The sequence below is a fragment of the Fonsecaea nubica genome (assembly GCF_001646965.1).
Source record: "Fonsecaea nubica strain CBS 269.64 chromosome Unknown Scaff69, whole genome shotgun sequence".
Taxonomy (NCBI): domain Eukaryota; kingdom Fungi; phylum Ascomycota; class Eurotiomycetes; order Chaetothyriales; family Herpotrichiellaceae; genus Fonsecaea; species Fonsecaea nubica.
This window is the reverse complement of record NW_019173742.1, coordinates 82,750-102,897: the sequence shown is the minus strand read 5'-3', so window position 1 is coordinate 102,897 and position 20,148 is coordinate 82,750. Positions and strand designations below refer to the sequence as shown.

General features: G+C 52.9%; 8 protein-coding genes across 8 annotated transcripts; 2 read left to right on the top strand and 6 right to left on the bottom strand.

The window, feature by feature from the left end:
* Window positions 1-270: 270 nt before the first annotated feature.
* Window positions 271-1,893, bottom strand: AYO20_08581 (hypothetical protein; the record flags this gene model as incomplete). The annotated part of the gene is made up of 1 exon (XM_022646857.1): window positions 271-1,893. The coding sequence occupies one exon, from the start codon at window positions 1,891-1,893 to the stop codon at window positions 271-273; it is 1,623 nt and encodes a 540-aa protein (XP_022497193.1).
* Window positions 1,894-4,480: 2,587 nt separating this feature from the next.
* Window positions 4,481-6,137, bottom strand: AYO20_08580 (hypothetical protein; the record flags this gene model as incomplete). Its single annotated transcript, XM_022646856.1, has 3 exons — window positions 4,481-5,149; window positions 5,211-5,300; window positions 5,421-6,137. 3 exons carry the CDS (start codon window positions 6,135-6,137, stop codon window positions 4,481-4,483), a joined length of 1,476 nt encoding a protein of 491 aa, XP_022497192.1.
* A 606-nt stretch (window positions 6,138-6,743) lies between these two features.
* Window positions 6,744-7,563, top strand: AYO20_08579 (hypothetical protein; the record flags this gene model as incomplete). The annotated part of the gene is made up of 6 exons (XM_022646855.1): window positions 6,744-6,787; window positions 6,838-6,920; window positions 6,980-7,036; window positions 7,096-7,206; window positions 7,265-7,373; window positions 7,428-7,563. The coding sequence occupies 6 exons, from the start codon at window positions 6,744-6,746 to the stop codon at window positions 7,561-7,563; spliced, it is 540 nt and encodes a 179-aa protein (XP_022497191.1).
* A 583-nt stretch (window positions 7,564-8,146) lies between these two features.
* Window positions 8,147-10,189, top strand: AYO20_08578 (hypothetical protein; the record flags this gene model as incomplete). The annotated part of the gene is made up of 5 exons (XM_022646854.1): window positions 8,147-8,450; window positions 8,500-8,804; window positions 8,861-9,873; window positions 9,924-10,053; window positions 10,103-10,189. The coding sequence occupies 5 exons, from the start codon at window positions 8,147-8,149 to the stop codon at window positions 10,187-10,189; spliced, it is 1,839 nt and encodes a 612-aa protein (XP_022497190.1).
* Window positions 10,190-11,347: 1,158 nt separating this feature from the next.
* Window positions 11,348-13,117, bottom strand: AYO20_08577 (hypothetical protein; the record flags this gene model as incomplete). The annotated part of the gene is made up of 1 exon (XM_022646853.1): window positions 11,348-13,117. The coding sequence occupies one exon, from the start codon at window positions 13,115-13,117 to the stop codon at window positions 11,348-11,350; it is 1,770 nt and encodes a 589-aa protein (XP_022497189.1).
* Window positions 13,118-14,422: 1,305 nt separating this feature from the next.
* AYO20_08576 (hypothetical protein) lies at window positions 14,423-16,201 on the bottom strand (the record flags this gene model as incomplete). The annotated part of the gene is made up of 1 exon (XM_022646852.1): window positions 14,423-16,201. The coding sequence occupies one exon, from the start codon at window positions 16,199-16,201 to the stop codon at window positions 14,423-14,425; it is 1,779 nt and encodes a 592-aa protein (XP_022497188.1).
* Window positions 16,202-16,807: 606 nt separating this feature from the next.
* AYO20_08575 (hypothetical protein) lies at window positions 16,808-17,734 on the bottom strand (the record flags this gene model as incomplete). Its single annotated transcript, XM_022646851.1, has 1 exon — window positions 16,808-17,734. One exon carries the CDS (start codon window positions 17,732-17,734, stop codon window positions 16,808-16,810), a length of 927 nt encoding a protein of 308 aa, XP_022497187.1.
* A 244-nt stretch (window positions 17,735-17,978) lies between these two features.
* AYO20_08574 (hypothetical protein) lies at window positions 17,979-19,188 on the bottom strand (the record flags this gene model as incomplete). The annotated part of the gene is made up of 3 exons (XM_022646850.1): window positions 17,979-18,329; window positions 18,425-18,918; window positions 19,008-19,188. 3 exons carry the CDS (start codon window positions 19,186-19,188, stop codon window positions 17,979-17,981), a joined length of 1,026 nt encoding a protein of 341 aa, XP_022497186.1.
* Window positions 19,189-20,148: the final 960 nt, after the last annotated feature.

Sequence of the window (20,148 nt, the reverse complement as noted above, 5' to 3'; positions counted from 1 at the left end):
GTCAATGGTAGGTAAATCATCTAATAACAGCGAATGTCATGTCAGCGCAAAGTGTCGGAGGAAAGTATGACCACTTAGGTGGTAGAAAAGGCTGCGCAACAGCTTCAGCATTTACATTTCTCTTCTCCTCCATTGTAGAGGTTTCTTTCACAATTGATTTTCTGAAAACCGCGTCGCTCATGTCGACCGCAAGATGCTTTTTACAGGCTCGTAATATCTCCCATTGAGATTTTCGTCTCGCTCCGGACGCCAACGCTATGCTGAAAGATGTCATGAAGGCACCGGCACGAATTCCCAGTTTCTTTCTCCTTCCATAATGTTCTCCTTTATAACCGCCAAACCTCGGCGGCCGCAAAAGCCTGCATGTGAGGCTATCCTCGTCACTTGGTGGAAGGAACCGTTATTTGGGGGCATCCTCTCATCAGCGATCCAAACTGTCTCCTGCACCTCCTGCCACGGTTCTTCGTGTCGCCTTGGGTTAAATTTCGGTTTGTTGGTGACAAGGTCGATCAGCCAGTGGATTGGTGTATAGAGGCGCTCAAAACGTCGAGTAAAGCCCAACCATGAAAGGGTCGTCGAGTCGTAGGCTACTCGAACGAAAGGGTTCATGTAAATCCCTGAATTTCCAGGCTCAGGATTCTGGATGTCGGCTTGGATGAGGCAACATTCCGATGCATCCCAGTAGAGATCCTTCTCTGCGCGAAAGCGATAAGGTGTGGAGAGATTGCTGGGGCTTTGGTTGCCCGCAGTGATCAGCTCAGGCCTGCCTGGTCGTGCCTGGAAGAATCGTGCATCAAATGCAACCATCCCACCCCAGCAACTTCTGACTCGCACTGAGTCTTTGCCGTCGAGGACGTCCTGGTGGCTGGTCTCGTCACCACCAGCAGCAAACCACGGGTAGAAGGGGAGACCCATGCTGTACCCCTCGGCATCCCGGGTTGCAAAAGTATCGTAAAACTTGAAAGGATTAATGAAGTCGACCGCACATGCTGCTCTGTAGTCCGTGACACCGTCGGCCACGGTATGTGTGGAGAAGAGCAACTGAGCCGCGTCGATCGGATGAAAAACAACGTCGTTTAGGTAGAGGAGTTTGTCGAACGTAGTGTTAGAACCTTCCAGCGGCCTCAACGCTCGGTTTCGAACCTCAGCGAGATACTCGATGCGTTTCACGCGTTCTTGTCCATGAATGCGGATGTGGGGGAGGTCATCGATGCTCAAGTGGTCCTGGAACACCAACGCGTGATCGCACGGCACCTGCTTTTCGAGTTCCTGCAACGCCTGTTTCGCTTCTGGACCCGAATCGTTGACGTATATCGAGAGAAATGTGTTCTGTGGTCCCAGCAACTGTATCAGTTCTAGCACATTTTGCGCCCAGTCTCCGCCCAGGAGTTTCCCGCCTTTGTCGTAGATGCTCGCGGCCAGAAAGACTTTTTGGTGTTGCAAATTTACCCGCCCTGGGGTATCGGAGGCCAATGCCCTCTGTCTTAATGCTCTATAATGGGGTGGAAGGTGAGTGTAGCCGGGGAAAAAGACGCCTCCCACGATAATAATGGCGGCGATGGTGGTGAAAAATATGTAACAAAGTAAAGCGAATTTCCGAAGGAACGATCTAGGCGTACAGATGTATCGGCGAGGAAGTCGTTTTGATCTCGTTCGAGGTCGGCGAGGAAGATACTGCTTGCGCAGCCAAGCAGGGGCGAGTGAGATGAACTGGGAGGAGACTCCTCGTTTGGCCACGCCGGACGCAGTTTGGTCTGCTAGAAACTGCGAGTGGAATTCATCATGGCCCGAATCGTGCTCGAAATAAAGTAAAGGGTCGTCTGCTCCGTCTGATGTGTGTGTACTCGTCCTCGACAACTCGTACTCGTCCAACTGCAGGCAATGAGAGTTCATGATTTGCGGGGAGAAAGAGTGCGGAGAACGAAAAGAAGTTGGCGGAGTAGTGAAGGAGAGGAAGCCGCCATATGACCTCGAAGTCAGTCAAGACTTCAACGGAAATATGGACGCTGGGATCGAGGGGACAGCATCTACAATTATGTAGAATGTATGTAGCTGAAGGGAGGCTGTGGGATAGTCAGGGCGCAGGCAGACAGCAAACAGAAAATGTGGTAACGCGTTTTATGGGGGTTGAAACGGTCAGAGGACCCAGCCAAGTGAGAAACGACAGCGGGTCAGTGACCTTTTCAGTCGCGAGCAGGTTGCTCCAGAACCCAACGGCGCAGACAGGAGCATGCCAGTAGTGGTCTGGCGCTGGGCACGTTGAATTTCGCGGAAGCACAGCCTCCTCAGGGTGGTGGAAATGGGAGATAGGAAAAGGGAACGTGTACCTCGTAATTTCTGGTGGGACCTTCTCTTTCCCCTGCGGGCGTGGGTTGCGAATGGGCATCTGAGTGGCTGAAGAACCCCTCGGCTCCCCTCTCTAGGCTAGATCAGCATTCCCCCGAGCCACCAACGCCGCCTAGTTAAAACCCCAAAGGCTAAAGACCGCAGGCTTGCTTCTGGAATGGGCAGCACAAGACGACGCGATGGTCAAGGCCGCAGCCAAAGTCATTTAGCCTCTCGACTTTTTTGCTTGTTGTCTGAACACACCCTTTGGAACAAATCAGCATCATTCCATTGCATCACCGATTGTCACCCTTCAGCCCATTCCTTCAACATCACATCATCGCCACCTGTCACCTGCAAGTTGCACCAGCGAGAAAACCAGGGCGCACTCGCCCCTCAGCCCCTTTGCAGTGAGGCACCCGGCCAATCACCCCCCTGATCTCCCTCGCCTCTCAGCAATTTAACAGCCCTGTGTTACAGGCGTCCGGATTTTTTCCCCCGACGATCTCTGTGGACCGCGTTTCAGCACGTTTCGCAGGTCAGCAAAGCTATTTAAAGCCTACCGAGATCGCGGCAATGCAGCCAGCCCCTTTTGCCATAAGGCTGACGACGCCAAACGAGGCCGTTGTCCATGAATTCCATCCTTATCTAAGCTGAAGCAATACGCAGGGATGCAAAATGAACGAAGACATACGAGTACGAGGTACGCAGGCAGAACAGGCAGGGTGGGCTCGAAATGGTTACCGTAAATGGTAATCCTTGAGAAGAGGGGGAATCGAATCCATCACGACAATCACGACATCATCCCGATCTCTTATCGCTTCCTTCTCTGGTGCGGAGAGCAGTCCGTTCGACTCAGTCAACTGGAATTTGACCTTGCATCTGCAGCTAGGGAGCCCGCCAACAAGACTTTCTGGGGTTACAGCATAGCACCAAGCACCATACATTACAAGCAGCTACCACACACCCATGACGACAGGTAGACCACATCTGCATTTGGAGATGCTTGTCGCCATGCCATGTGCCACTGGCGGCTGACCTCCTCCAAAAGCAACTACTGCCGTGAGGTGAACAACTACTTTCTACTCTTCGTGGTGTTGCACATCGTTTCTCAGCAAACATCTTCGCACTGGATCCTAGCTTGGTCAATTAGTCGAATGTGGGCATCCTAGGTTTCCTAGTTTCCTCTTTGTTTGAGCGCCTATCAGTACAACATCTCCGAAGAAGTGTGACACAAGCGTTTCGATTTACGAAATCGGCTACCTAGACGGGCAGTAGGCGAGGGACCGGCTCAATTGTTCACGTGCTATGATGTCCCGTAACTAGCACGGTGATTTATGACCCAACGGCCTGGCTCGCTGGTGGTGTTGGATCTTGATCTCGAGCCGAGATCGGCAAGATTCTGCACGTTGGGCGAACTTTCTACACGTCGGAACAAATCGAGCTTGCAGTGGTCGAGTTACTACAATGGGGTTTCGGATCGTGTTCCTTCCACCCACGGGCCATTACCTCATTTGCTCGTCTACCGCACTGGCCTTTCCATCACTTTGATAGATCATTTGACGGCCGCTCCATTCTTGTGCCATCATCGTTACAAGAAAATACTGACATCAAACTCAAACGCGAAACATGTGGGACAGGGAATTCAGAGAGACTGTCAACCTGTTGATCTTGTCGCACTTTCTTGAATGTATGGGAGCCATTCCCATCGCTATTAAACAGCAAGCTGGACAGGGTCAACGACATTTTCAGAGGCCAATTTATGCATCCTTTCCATTGCTTGGAACTCTCCGTAACAGGCATGCAGTTCAACGTGTGGACAAGGCCGATCACAATCGAGACCGTAGTGTACCTGTCGATTACGGAGGTAAGTTGAGGCCTGGTGGTCTTGGAAAGGGTATCGCGAAGAAAAGAGAACTCGCTATTCCACCAGGAGACCAAGAAGCTGTGATTAAGTTGGCACCTTGTACTTGGCCTAGACAACCACAATACCTTTCATTACTCTTCGCTTGGTACTGATATATCGCTCGCAGTAGACATTCTATAAGATATCTGAATGGTGGATGGTCTGCTACCCTTGTCATTCGTATGAAAAAAAAGAAGGGCGTTCAAATGTCAATATGCATGGTCCTGTTCTCCCCGAGTCCGGCATTTGTTACCCAGTAACCCGCCCCAGCAAGGCACACCAGCTCAAAAAGATTCGAGGCTCGATTGTCTGGCCAACGCGACGGACGCTCTGTTGCATTGACCACTCCAAGGTCGTAAGCTCGATTGAGCGAGCGATGCTGGCCGAAAAGGTCCTGCAGAGATCTGTGACGGAGTCTGTCTCTTGGAGCCGGTCGAACTCGAGGATGCGCTGAGCTGCGGTCATGGCGTTCGTCTCCGCGAGAGGAGCCTGACATGGCTGAACGGCCTCGAGAAATCGATTGGCCAGAGCCGAGAAGGCCAGGAATATGGCAAAGATGGTAGGGACAGGTCGGGCCACAGGCACCTCGTCAGCGTGGTCGCCGCCGTCGTCGTAGCTCGAATTACCGCCACCAAGCAGGATTACTTCCCATTTTTCTCGCCACTTGGAATATTCTTCAATCAGCGCACTGAGTTCGTCTGCGATGCTTGTGGTCTGTTCGGGGAGGTGGCCCTCGAGGACAGCCGCCGTTGTTCTCCTAAAAAGGCCAGGGGCGCGCGTGGTCAGCATCCACATGGTCAGGACTGGCTCTGCACGATCTGAGAGGAGGCCGTCACGGGTGATGGTGGATCGAAGAGCTCGCTGCCACGCCGGGCTACTGAGAAAGCAGTCCTGGTTGAGGAAAGTGGTTTCCACTGTCTGAGCCGACCACAGTTAGAACGGGGTTCGAAAAGGGACAATGGGTTATTTGACTGATTACCATTATCTGGCATTGTGCAGCAAGCAGGATCTTCTCAAACTCTGTCTTGATATCGTTTGGACCTAACGAAAATAAGATGTGCTTGCCCCCCTGCGAATGCGAAATCCATGCGTGATGGCCCGAGTTGTCGAGTAGCTGGGCGCATGCATCCACGGTCAGCCATGGCCTAGACGATGTACACAATAAAGCTGGTGCGGATGGCTTGCATACCTCGAACAGTGTTAGTAATAGCGTCGTATACCATACGGTCCAATCGATGCTGCGGGAGGAGTTGAGGGCATTCTGCAGACACTGCAAGGCACGCCCGTAGCGCCTCTCCAGCTGCGTCAGGACCAGCTGGTCCCGGTCTCGGCTTTGGACGCAGCACTGGCGAACGCGCCCGGCAAGGCAGTCGATGGCATAATCGAGGCACTTGCTGTGGCCAATCATCTGGGGGAGGAATTGCAAGATGGTCGTCAAACGACATATCTTCACCCACCGTCGTGGGTCCGAGTTGACGCCCACACTCGAAGCATCCAGGAGGAGCTTCTGGGAGAGCCCCGGCTGCATCAGCAAGGATACGTACTCTGGAGAGTTGATCGTGCTGGGCCAGGGAGACAACGGCGGTACGATAGAATTAGTGTGACGCCACCCATCAGCGTGTCTCGCCAGGGTTAGTTCTGCTGGTGACCGAGTATGCTTGGACTGGGGTAGACGATGGGAAGCCGCATCATTCTCTTGGGCAACCCGGGGATGTGGGCCCGATTCGGTGTCGTCTCTGGTCTCAGTGAGTAGGAAATCCGGTAGCTGTAAGGTGTTTGTCCTGGCTGCTGTGCCTTTGGCCTTGCGTGTCGCCGCCGCGGCGATGTTGGAGACTTTCCGCACAATCCGACGATCTGCGTCACTCAAGCTGAGGTTCTTGGGATTCTGGTGGATGAATTGCACCATTCTTCTTTACACCTTTGTCAGCACACAGCATGCCAAGGACGGACTCTCGAGTATCAACGGCCTGGTCCTCCAGTAGTGGGATTGTGATGCATCTGGGGGAAAATATGAAAGGTGGGTTTGAAGTGACCAGGGTACGAAGACCTTGAAATGGGTTAGTTGGGCAAGGGCTGGAATACCCGAAAAGGGGTTAGACGCCCTGATCTATATTTCGTGACGGGACATAATTGGTTGGAACCTTAGGCCGCTTTAGACGGCAAATAGGTATACATGTTCCAAGACAGACAGACACCCTGTGAAAGGGCCCATTGCTGCTTCAAATCCCGAATCTCACGATACGGGTTCGAGAATCTGCAATGTCAGCTTGTGGTTCTTTCCTCGGGATTGACGGAAGGGGGACTGTTGATGATGTCGATATCGAGGCCGCCAGGGCAAGCTCAAACACCAAACACGCAAAAGCACGACACCTCACATACAGGTCCGAGTCTATAAAATGGGAGTGTTGTACCAGAAGACTATAAGTCGGTTTCCCCTCGATTTTATCTCAGAAGCCGAACGCCATCCCATAGATCGAGCAGAATCCTGATACCCTGAAACCCATCAACCACCATGGCGCCGAAATTGACAGCCCAGGAAGTTATTGACCGTCATGCGTAGGCCAGAAGAAATCCCTTTGCAGCGAATGGATGCTGACTGCGGACAGGTCAACTCTTGGCCATCACAAGCGTATTCCCACCTTTGCTGAAATGCAAGAGCAAGGGATCGAGCTTCCGCACATCCTGATTAGTGAGTATATTCCCAATGTCTCGTCTGATCTTGAGAGGAAAAGCTGACTTGTTTCATAGTCAGTTGCGCCGATCCACGGTGTATTCCGGAGAATATTTTCCAGTTAAAAACTGGAGGTAAATAAACCCAGACCTTGTACCGACATTAAGGGTATATGATTGACCTCAGGTTGCAGAAGTAGTTGTGTGCCGAGTTGCTGGCGGGAATGCCCAGCTCGTTGTGAATTCCCTCCTTTCGATTGATACACTTCTCAACTTTACTGATGTCATCATTGTCCAACACACCAGTAGGTTCGATCCCACAAGAAATTGATGCGCCTACCGAACTGACTGCTTTCGATGCAGACTGCGGAGCAACAATGTATAGAGACAATGTGGTCAAGGGGGAATTGCAGAAGCGCGCCCCGAGTCTGGAGGCAGAGATCAACAGCATGGAATTTTACGAGATAACTGGGTAAAATCAATGCATCCCAGCTTCTGGCTCGTCTCACTAACCCGGTCGTGGCAGCTCCCTGGAGGAAAATGTAAAGAAGAGTATGACATTCTTGAAGGAATCCCCGTTTGTCCCAGAGTCGCTGAAGTCCAGTATTCGGGGATTTGTCTTCCACATTGATAGTGGAGAGCTCAAGGAAGTCACCTTTTAGGGAGACCAGGCAATATGTCGATGCGGATTCAAGACGGTCAGAGCATTGAAGTCGAGTCAGTAGAACAGATGGTATAATTTACAAGATTTCTCAACACAGGTTCTGAGCTTGAATTGTTCCATGAAGAGGAGAGGTTGGTTGATAGATGTCATTCAAGAATCCAATTATAGGAGGACAAAGCATGCAAACCTGCCAAGTTATGTGGCTTGGCAAGCAGTGACAGGGGCTATGTTTAGACTGTTTGCACGGTTTGCGCGGTTTACACCCGAATTCCCGTCTTGCGCCCCTCGATCAAGTCCCTTGAATGTTGGGTTTGTGAATTCACTTCGCCTGACTACGCCTTTGTTGTTTTGTCCTTGCCGGTTTTCACTTTCATCTCTCTTTTGGAGTTTGGGATGGTGAAGATGTCTTTGCCTCTTTCAAGCCTTCTTTTCCTCTTTTTACCCCACTGATCCCTTTCCCTCTCCCACGGCCAGAGCCCATTCCCTGTTGCCTAACGATCGACTTTCATCGACAACCCCGATCGCGAACCCGAGGACAAACCCACAAGATCAAGTCAGATCACTGTCGACTGGCGCACACCATGACTGACCCTGAACCACGAAACCGTAAACATGGCATCACCGGTCCCATGTCTATGGCCCTCCCTGAGCCCCTAGACAATGAGAAGACGGCCGAACTAATTGAAGAGTTGAAGAGGGAAAACAACTATGAAGGGCAAAAAGAGACAGAAAAGCGGATGAATGTTCTCAAGCTGTTGAGCAAGGTCACTCTGGAATTCGTCCGTGAGGTCAGTCGGAAACAGGGACTACCTCCATCCCAGATCAATACCTTCGGCGGCAGGGTCTATCCCTACGGCAGTTATCGCCTAGGTGTCTTTGGACCTGGTAAGAATTCTTGACGTCGCTATGCTACCATGACGCTAACAGTCATCAGGCTCTGATATTGACACTCTCGCCATCGCTCCGAGACACGTGAAGCGCGAAGACTTCTTTGAGTTCTTCCCTGCGGTCTTGAGACGTATCGCAGAAAAGGAAGCCCCTCCCGCGGTAATCTCGTCGCTTGTGCCGGTTCCCGACTCCTTTGTGCCCATCATCAAACTCGTGCTCAATAATATTGAGATCGATTTGATCTTCGCCTCAATCGCAACTCTGACGACCATCCCTCCGAAACTCGGTTTGAACGACAATAGCCTCTTGGTAGGAATGGATCAGGCGTCCATACGTGCAATTACTGGCCCAGTGAGTCTAAGAAAGCAGCATTCAATTCATCTGGGACGTCAAGCTAACAAAACCAGCGTGTTACCGATGAGATCCTTGACCTTGTTCCTGTCGAGAAAACCTTCCGAACTGCGCTCCGGGCGATCAAACTATGGGCGCAAAGAAGAGCTATATATGCCAATATTGTTGGCTATCCTGGCGGTGTCGCTTGGGCTATGCTCGTTGCACGTGTCTGTCAGTTCTATCCACATGCGGTTGGTGCTACGATTGTGGGAAAATTCTTCTACATCATGAAGGAGTGGCCATGGCCTCTGCCGGTTATGTTGAAGGATATTGAGCAACAACCCAAGAATCTAGGTCCCAACCACGGATTCAAGGTCTGGAACCCTGTTCTCTACAAAGGTGACGAGAAGAATATCATGCCTATCATCACGCCTGCATTCCCAAGCATGTGCGCGACATACAACATCTCCAAGTCCGGCAAGACGGTTATCCTCCGCGAACTGGAGAGGGCTGACAAGATAGTCACAAAGATCTTTGCCGGCAGAGCTTCCTGGAGCGAATTGTTCCGGAAACATACCTTTTTCACCGCAGATCACAAATACTACTTGAGCGTGACTGCTAGTGCGTTGAACGCCGACGCGGCCAAGGCATGGGCGGGTCTTGTCGAAAGCAAAGTTCGGATCTTTGTCATGCAGTTAGAAGGCACCAAGGGAATCGAACTTGCTCGACCGTTTACTAAGGGGTTCAAACGTGTGCACAAGTGCCAGGACGTTGATCAAATCCGAGAAGTGCAGAGAGGCAGCATGAAGTATAAAGTGGAAGAGACGAAGACTGTTGAGACGACCGATCCGGAACTGGTGACAACTAACGGGGAAGGTGCCGCAGTTCCCTTGTCGGACAATACCAGTCAGGAAAAGGATCGGGATGCGCACACCATCTACACCTACACATTCTACATTGGTATCGACACGGTGGCTAAAGGAAGCTTGAATCTGGTCCAAGCGTTCCAGGCCTTCAAGCAGGTGTGCGAGGGGTGGAACAATTACAATCCGGAAGTCCATTTCCTAAATCTCGCATCATCCAAAAGGTATGCTCCCTAGCTCATTCTACCTTCTAGAGAAGTGCTGACAAGAACAGTTGGGAGCTACCCGAAGATCTCTTCGATACAAAAGCTGGCGAAACCCGACCGAGTAAACCGGTCAAAAAGGTGATTAAGAATCCCAAGCCAGAGGCCAAGCCGGTCCGGCGTAGCATCAGTGAGGTCGAGGTATGTCCATACCACGAGGTCGACTCGACGTCGTACTAACCCCTTGCAGGACGTCCAACCTGACGGCGATGCTGTGAAACGACCAAGACTAATGACAACTACGCCAACACCGACGCCCACTGCAACACCCGCATGATCCTGCGGCGAACGAGGTGCGATGTACGCTATCTTCAAGACCATCGGCGCAATCATGTTGGGGAATGCCCACGTGAACCGCGCCAACTTGTTTACAGCGACGAAGCTTCTACATGCCTGGGAGCAAAAGCTGCTTTCAAAACATCCTACACCCAAAAAAAGGTGAAAACGCTGAAAAATGCCAAAAAGAAATGAATCTATCCGCAGTTTCGCTGTGAGATTGTACAAGTTGAGGTAAACATAGACCTGGTGATGAGACTAACCCAAGCACAGTACGAAATAGCATCAGAGCACCCGTGTTCCTTGCAGAGTGGGTTTGTCTTGACTGGGCTGAATGGAGACCGGGAGTTTCGACATGGATTATCTTACCATGGAGGTTTCTTGCCTGTCTTTGAACTACGAATAAAATCACCGGAGCTGACTGTGGCGTCGCGAGGGCTAGGGAAAGCCAGACAGAGATGCGACATTGACCGGCGGTGATTGGTCTTGAAGAATGATGGAGAGAGACGTCAACAGGACGAAACTGTGCTCATTTTTGTACATAGTTTATCGGGACGGCATGCTCGTGGGTTGTTATCATAGAGCGAGCGCAACAGCGAAGCAGCCAGACAGTGAGACAGACAGCCAGACAGACAGCCAGACAGACAGACAGTCGACTCGAACAAAATGAAGAAGAAATTTAGGGGTCCCAGGACCTCGAGAAAAACACTCAAGATATGATTCAGCCTTGTGTACAGAGTAGCTGCCCAGCTGGCTATTCGTATAGCTGTGGCTGGGACGGGTAGTCTGACCTACTCTTGGTTGGTATGCCCGGTTCTAAATTATCAGCCCTTGGTGTGCGAAACTCATCCAGATCCTTTTCCTGTGCCATCAACTCCTGCCTGCAACACATTTCGCCCTGCTTGCCCATGTCCATCGCTTGCTAATTAATATGTAAATTATCCATGTCCATTTTTGGTCACCCAGTCAGTAGTAATCAGTCCAGTCGGTCGGTCGGTCGGTCGAATGACCCTCCCTCGCACCGGTATGAACTCGAAACTCAAGTCGCTCCTGTCATTAAACTCCAGAAAAGTACGTCTCAGTCACTTGTCAGCCGGGAAGGGCGAATCTCGTATTCTCCCCAGAACGACCATGCCGCGAAGCACGATGGCGCTCACTGTCAATTTGTCTCGCTCCTCCTCTTCCCGGTCTGCACGGTCAGTGGATCTCCAGGTTTGGCAGTGCTGCTGCTGGAGGAGCCCCGAACATGGTCATGACCATCTAGGGGCACTGTATGCGCGCGGTCGACGTTCTGCTGATGTCTCCCAGGAACAATGGTGTCAAAGTCTTTCTTGATGTCACCCACGGGCCAGTCCTGGAGGATCTTGCGCTCGAAGGCGCCCAGGGGTTCCTCCTCGAGCTCGAGAGAATGTGTCTTGCCCGCATCCTCCAAGATCTCGACTTTGCCCTTCCTCTCCCCGTTGGGGGACGGGGGTTCGATGACCTTCTCTGGGAAGACCTGCTTTTTCCACACAACATTCTTCATCTTGCCCACGGCCCCGGGAGCGTCGATGGCGACAGGCGTGTCGGGGTTCGTCTCTACCCCGAACATGACCCAGCCTTGTAGAGCCTGCGAGTCATATGTCCCTTTGTCGTTGTAGCCGAGACCATGTTTGCCCATGCGGATGCGGACGCTGCTGTGGATTGTTTCGTTGGTCCTCCTCAACCGCGGAAGCGCGTGGTGCTTGTCCTCGAAGCGGTTGCTGAGACGGTGGAAGATCTTGTACAGCATCCAGAAGAGCACTCCATGCTGGGAAGCTAGCTCTTGTTCGCGGTATTCGCCAGGAGTACGGATACGCGAGCCGCCTAGCTTGAAGAAGAAGCTCATGCTGTCATGAATCTTACCCAAACCCCAGGGCCGCGCGTGTGGTGTGGTATTGCTGACAGTGGCCATGCGACCTGTGTGGGTGAATGTTTGATGTCGCCCGGAGAGGTCCATATCGTCCTTCTGAACGGGTGTGATGTAGCTCAAAATGTAGCCGTGGTCAATTGTTAGAATGGGGTCCAGCTGGCTAATCATCCACGCCAGGGTGAGATTTGCGAGGGCGGTATCGTCGTAGCTGCCGCCAACGTCGCTATGCACACCCGGAAACCAGCATTGTTTGAGGGACTTCAAGTCGTTGGGTTCCTCATGTGGCCAATCCCAAATAGTGGGAGAGAAAGAACGTCGGTGTTCGTCCAGGGCTAGAGCCTGGAATGCATACTCGATATTCGACTCGACCCGCGTATCAACAAACGCAAAGTCTGTGCTAGGCGGCTGTGGCAAGAGTCCGACCATGGGAATGCCCAGTCCACCAACAGTATCCCAAACGGCGACACACTTGACCTTGATGTTCGGCCGTGTGAGCCCATCATCGATGAGCTTCTTCTGGTAGTCTGGATGGGTGACGGGGGGTTTATGTCCCACAAAGGGCAGGTCTGGCCACTTGGACTTGAAGTCTTTCTTCTGCTGAAACTCCCAGTCTTCGAAGACCTGCACGAAATATTCCAGCCCTTTCGGGGTAAGGAGACCGGCTGCGTTGATCAAGCTGGAGATCGAACGGGCGGTGAAGGCTCCTCGCGAGAACCCAAGCAGGAAAATCTCATCTCCATCGTTGTAGTTGAGACAGATGAAGCTGTAAGCTTCCCGGATATGTTCCGCAAGACCCTCGCCAGTAGCGCCTCCGATGAATCTGTCGTACAGGGAGGGAGACCCAGTGCCAATACCGTTTTGATAGAAGACAACCTGGGTGATTGGCTGGGAAGGAGTGGTGGACGTGTCCTCACCCAACGGCGGAATAGCTCTCGCAATGCGGGTAACATTACTGGGGGTCTGGTAGTCACCGTCACTGTCGAGCCACGTACCGTCGCAGCACACGACTATGCGTTTCCTGGGGTGCGATGGTGCCATAGTGATTGGGATCTTTGGTGAGTGTTGCAAGAGAGGCGAGGCGTTCACGCTGGGTCAGTGATGCCTTAAGATGTGCAGTGACATTCGCTCAACCTCCTCGGTACAAATACCCTGTCAACTGGCGGCTGGAAAGTGTCTGATCACTCCTCGCTGCTGGCCACGCAAGCCTCTTTTCATGTCTTACAGGGGATAAAGCACTTTTTCAGTGCCTGGGGGCTGACAGGCTTGATATAGGGTGGCCCAGCTGTACCTCGTGCCTCATGCGACCCCAACCCTGAATCACAGGACACGGAAAGCTCCTCTCTTTTTTTTTTTTCAGCTGCTGGCCTTGTGCACCCGTCAATCTTCAGCCTCCAGCATTGGCAGTGGTAGGCGAAGGTGCCGGGTGCCCTTTTCGATGTGTCCAGATGTCAGGCGAAGGCCCAAGAGGGGGTGACTCTGCATGCAAGCTTGCAGCACCAGGAGCAGCTGAGCCAACGAGAATGGAAGCGAGCGACACACTGCATCCAATTTCGGGGGTTTTCTCGTCGCTATTAGGTGAACACGGAGTACGCCTGCGCGGCAGGTGTTGATTGGATGGATCAGTGTCAGAGGGAGACACGGCTTCCGTTCAAGTCGAGCAGGGACGATCAGACGGTTGCTAAAGGGGGTAAGGCGGTAAGGCGGTCAGGCGTCCATGCTTTGGTGGCTGGTTGATCAAGAAATCCAACTGGTGGGTGCGCAATTCGTTTCCGCAGTGGCTGCGCCCAGTCCTTGAGGCAACCAACCCACCAACACACCATCACGACGCCCGCAGCCTGAATGCAAGCCAGCCTCACCTCACACCGCACCCAGTCATCCTGTAGCTAGAAAAAGTAACAGAAGTCGAGTGATTCATGATGGTATCTTGGCCAGGCTTTGGATTTGTTAGAGCGATTGGACTGTCCCAATTTACATGTACGAGGTATGCTTTGCCAACCGTCTACCAGGATACGAGTATGGATATAGATGTATGCCACAAGACATAGCAAGTACCATGGTTGTCCGCGAGGGTCGTAAGTCACATACTCTCGATTTCCCTTTTTCTGTAGCTATACTGCTCTCATGGGGGTGGTATCTACACTTATCATCGGGTACACCTGTACACATACATGTGCACATTTCTCTCACACGTGCGAGCCTGTTATGCTACAACCGACTTCAACCTGGCTTGTCCGAGAGTGTGGAGTTCCATCTTTAGATCACTTCCTGCAGTTCATTTTGGTGTGGGTGAGTGAATCGCTGCGTAACGAGTCGGACCGTGGTTTCGTGTAATCGTCAAACAAGCTACAATCTGGCCTTGATCTCTCCAGAAGCAGATTGAGACTTCATCACCTCGTCAACAACGCCCATCACCTTACACAGCCAGTCATCCCTCCCTCGCTGCACCACGACTTGCACGCTTAGCGGCGTGTCGAGGTAGACCCTACGATCGGTGACGTGTTCGTCCCACAGCTCGCGGCACTTTTGGTCCCAGCTACCAAGCACCGTGCCGGCGGCCAGCGGCCTGCCGAGTTCCAGGTCAGCTTCGACAACGGGGCGGACGGGGACGGTGCCGGAGGGGTAGTCGAACAGGACCCAAGACGAGGTCATGCCGACGGCGTTGTAGCCTTCGATGGGCGGGACTGGGTGAGGTGCGACAGGGCAGATGATGGCGTCGAGGACCTGCCGGCGTCGGCCGTGCGCGTCGACCTCACTCCACAGGTCGAGCATCTCGCGTTCTAGCTGGGATCGCTGCGCCTGCAACTCCGCCACGCGCTCCAGAGCCTGCGGCTTGCCTGAGCGGAATCGCGTCTGCATCCACGGCACCAACGGCTCACCTGTAGACTGGATCATGTGGTTCATGACGACCGCACCGTCGACGCCCATCAGTTTGCTCATGACAGACTGTGATCGCGTCCAAGCGCGGGGCGTGAGCAGTTCTTTAACCAGGACTTTAGCTCCCGTGCGTGAGCTTGCGCCTGACAGCCCGACCGAGACTTCATTCAGAATGGTAGTGATCGGTGGAAGGAGGGTGCAGTTTCCGTCGCTTCGTAGGATGCCAATTACAAGCTCGCCATTCGGTCCGCTGCCCTGGATCTGTTGAGGAGAAGGACTTGAGACGGGCCATGGACATGGCATGCAATCCTCTCCCCACAATGGCGCCCTTGGGATCACCTCTCGCAGGAAGACATCAATGTCTCTCACGCTCCGCGCTATGGGACCCGCCACAGCTTGCACACTCGTACGACTCATCCCTTCTCTTCCGGTCTGTGCCTGTCCACCGTAGGGAATCCGGTTGTTGGACGGCTTGAAGCCGTACAAGCCGTTGCACATGGCTGGCACTCGGATACTCCCGCCAATATCCGTTCCTATACCAAGAATACTGCCCTTCATGGCCACAAGGACACCTTCTCCGCCACTCGACCCACCAGCTGTGCAGAGGCGGTTGATAGGATTCATCGTCCTCCCAAAGACATTGTTGATGCTGTCGAGCGACGCGAGCGTTTGGGGGATGTTCGTCTTGGCCACGATCACACAGCCCAGCGACAACAGAAGATTAACCAATGGGGCGTTCTCCGTCGCGGGTTTCTCGCACAGATAAGCTAGTCCGATGCTCGTGTCCACGCCCTTGACATTGAATGTATCCTTGACAGACACCGGCAGCCCATGAAGCGGCCCAAAGGGTTTCCCGGTCTGTGACAAGTATGCATCTAGCTCTTTTGCGCGGTGGATGGCCGAGTCGAAGAGTGGCTCTGTCAGGCAGTTTGTGAGTTGTTGGGCTATGGCTGCACGGTGGCAGAAGGCCTCGGCGACTTCTTCGCACGACAGTTTCTTGCTCGCCAGAGCTGACAGGAGGGTTTCCACCGTGTAGTTTTCAGTGATGTCAATCTCAGAGCGCGAGAGGAACTGACGAGGCACATCCAGCACGTTTTGCGGACCCAGCTCCAGGCTCGGGGGATCCTTGGGCAGGACGGTAGAGGGAATGTGCCATTTCGAAGGGATCCGGGCAGCGCGCGAGGCCTGTTTGCGGGCTGCGATGGCTTTCCAAGCTGCCGAGTCTGAGGTCGACTTTGAAGAGGACATGTCGTGGGAGGTCTGTGCGGGTGTGTATGAGGGACGGGTTCTGACGAGCTCTGGGATCAACTTGGACAGGAAGTGACTGTACTCACTCCATCATCCGAAGGTCGAGGGATCAATCCATTGGGAGGGGACTTTCATTTCATTAATATTAGATTCTGGTACTCGACCATCTCCGCATTGGCTTTTCGAGGTCGGAGCGAGCTAGTGAAGGGCGCGGAGAAGGGGCTGGAGATGCACCGAATTTGTCCACAAGCCTCGGTCCAAAGATGATCCCTGCGGCTCCCTCTTTAGGCAGTGGGTGGGTGCCACAGCCCCGCGTAGCCTTGTCTACCTCGTACTCGGTACTGCTCCCTTGTACTGTACCTAGACATTCCTCTCACACACCTCTAACTTCCTAGCACAGCAAAACGGATGCGATGCACTATGCCCGCATTCTCATTCAGATGTCTCATTTTAAATGATTCAGGGTATTGTACAATTTTAGAGAGGAGATGATAGCCATGGCCTTCCTCGTGTTTCGTGATGGCTCTGGTGCCTGCGTCTTTCCCTGGCGTTCACCACGATGAACACTCTGCGCAAGCCTTGCGATACTACCTGACTATAGCATCCTCACAAAAACAGAGCCAACTCCTTCTCGGTCCACTCCCACAATTTATCCGCCAGTGCATCGTCCTTTGCCGCCGGCGTTTCCAATACTCCCTTTGTCGCGACGGGGACATAGTACGCGCCGTTCTCGAGGTTCTCCTTCGCAGTGGTCCCTGCCCAGGTTTGATTGTACGGTCCTTCCTCGACGGACGTCCAATTACCCGCGGCCAAGACGCGGACAGGGAGGGTGGTCATGAATGAGACTCCTGTGAAGATATCCGTTTTGATGTAACCTGGGTGAATAGCGACGGAGGTGATGTCGGGGCACCTCTTCACCAATGCCCGCGCGTACAGCAGGTTCGCCAGTTTGCTCTGTCCGTAGCGGCACCACTTTCCGCCGGGAACGAGGCTGCCCAATCCATCCTGAGGTGTTTTTAGCGTGTCGAAAGCGATCCCTTCTCTGGGTGCTTGCTTGTACGCGATCGACGAGCAACTGACGATCCGCACGTCCGCTCCGGGGACATTCTTCGAGGTCCACTGCATCAACGGAAGAAGCAACTTGATCAGCATCGCGTGGCCCAGGTGGTTGGTACCAAATTGGACCTCATACCCGTCTGCCGTCGTGCTGGGAGGCAGAGCCATGACTCCCGCATTGGCGAAGAGGACGTCCAACCGCGATTCTTGGGCGAGAAATTGCTCGGCAGCCTTTCGTATCGAGGTCATGTCTGCCAGGTCGCACGCGATGAAGCTAAGGGGCACATCCGGGTTCTGCGACCGGACCTTCTCAATCACCCGTTTGGCCTTGTCGCTGTTCCGCCCGGAAAAGTAGATATGTGCTGGCTTGTGCGCGGCAAGGAGGGAAATGGAGCCCGCTCCCAGACCAGCCGTACCTCCAGTGACAAAGTATACTCGACCCCAGAGGTCGGGAATGTCTTGGGGCTTGAATGGCATGCTTGACTGCGTTTCTCGCTGTCCTGCCAGGTCTAATTATTTGAGGCTTGTTTCGAGAGACAGAATATTCGAGGTATACTGTTGGAGTGGATGCTGAAATTAACACAATTATGTCTGGGTAGGCTCAGCGTTCCACTGTAATTTTATATCAGAGCTGCATTTTCCTACCACAACCATCCGACAAACCCAGGATGCGAGATATATTGACCGGCTCTTCACACCTTCGTCCGTGATGGACCGGATCCTAATTCATCCTTGCCAAGGGCGTATATCCATCACAGCCCGGTGAGGCATGACTCGTCATCTTTGAATATAACGTATTGATCGTCGCCTTGGCTGTGATAGATACCACTCCCATAACGCCGGACTGTTCCTCAGCACGACGTAGAACAGGAAGACCGGCAAAGTCACGTCTGATGTAGGACGCAGAGGAGTGATTCTTCTTCCCGTCGCCGCTTGTTGCGCGTGCAAATGCGTGCGTAATACTGTCGGGTGGAAGAGATGGATGTTGGGCAACCTTGGGTATGAGTGCGAGGATACGGCCGTAGCTCCTTTCCGATCTAGATTCGCGAGGCTGAGAATTCCATTGCTGCATCTGCTCACAGTGACGCATATTCAACCAACCCTGCCTAGAATTTGACAAGACAATGCGCAGCTTAGTGATCAGGTCAACTTTTCAATTGCACATACAATGTATTGTGCCCCGAAGATGTCTACAGTATCGCCCTCCTTGCTGCCCTCCACCCATTCCATCTCCTTGCCCGCTCTATTCTGCGTCTCTTGGGCCAATCTAGGAAGATATTGAAGATTCTGTTCGTCTCCTGTTTCGTATTTCGTGATCCAGGCACCTTTCGTGTCGTCCCAAGCCTCTCTTCGGGCACAGAACCCCGTCATTCCGGCTGGTCCTTCGTTGCCACCTTTCAAAGCTAGAAAATCTCCCCCAAGTTGACCCAGAAAAGTCTTGCCATCCACGCTGCGCAGTATCCAGGCTGAAGGAAAACGATACGTGAAAGTCGCGGGGAGGGTCCTCCAGACTTCCTCGTATGGTGTCATAATATTGGTTTCTGGGTGAAGCATGCTGCCTGTCTCGATGCTGTCGGTTGATTGAGAGGCAGGCTTGAAGCTGCCGACATCAGGCTCTGTATATCCCCTCGAGTCGATCCAATGAGTCCATTTGCAGGTTACTATAGTTGTCTCAGTAAAAGGTTTGATCGAGGGACAGTTCATGGCCCTGTCTAACAGAAGCGTTGGGGGATGAGGGGAGACCACCTACATGGCTCTTGTGACAATATGAGCCTTTCACCAGCCATTGCCCAGTCGGTTGACCCGTCAAGCTTGGTGATGCGAAGGTCGACATACCAGCCGCCGACTCCAATGATTAATGTATCGGTGGGTTCTGATGCCTCACCAGGCACCCAGCGTATACTGAGGCGAGTCGACAGGCGGGGGGACATTTTCAGTGGGTTGTGATACGCCTCAAAAGGAAAACACGCCTTGAATTGATACGCGAGTAGGCGCTGCTCTGTACGTAGGTTTTTATATCTTGGGACTTGCAACCGACTTGATTCAATATTGACATGATAATATGGTTGTCGCTTCATCATTCCCCTTTGGTGTTAGTCGTGATGAATTCAGGGTTTATCGCTTGTTCCGGAGTAGCCCGCTAAACTGCGACCCCCTCCATCTTCCCTCGTCAGCAGCGCTAAGCAACGACTTGTGCTATCAAGCATCAATTTCTCCTCTAATTGACTTAATCCGACGGTCCACTCCTCTCTCTTCCTCTCCTCTATACCCCATACACCATACACAATCCATCACGCACACTCGAGCAATGCCGCAACGCTGCGCAGCCTCAATCTGGCAGTGGACTGCACATCATACAGAGCGATCAATGGAACCATGACAACACCTTCTCGGTCCTGGAATGGCTGCGTGCGCTGCAAGAAGCGACGACAAAAGTGCGGGGAGCAGAAACCGCGGTGCGCTCGGTGTGAAAAGGATCAAGCAGATTGTTCTTACCAGAGGACATTGAGATTCGGAGGACGCCCCTTTGCCCAGTCCCGATTTGGAACCTGTCTCTCAAAGACGGCCGGAGGAGCTCGAAAGGCTGGTGGGTTTGCCTCAGAATAGGGATTTTGTGTCTCCAAGACTAACACCCTCCAACAGCAACTCTAGATGGAGGATTTGTATACACCTCAGCGTCAGCCAGAAACGTTGACACAGTAGACAGTCCGTCATGCAAAGAAGCTCCCAGGGTTGCAGAGACAGAATCAACCACGACCGAGCCAGCGGTTGACGACGAGACTGCTCTGGCTTTGGTTCCAGTGAGTAGCCAGGTGCCAGATCGGATCTTCGACCACGTGGATCCGTTGTCATTCATTCCCCGAGACAACCGTGCTCTGCTGCAGTACTTC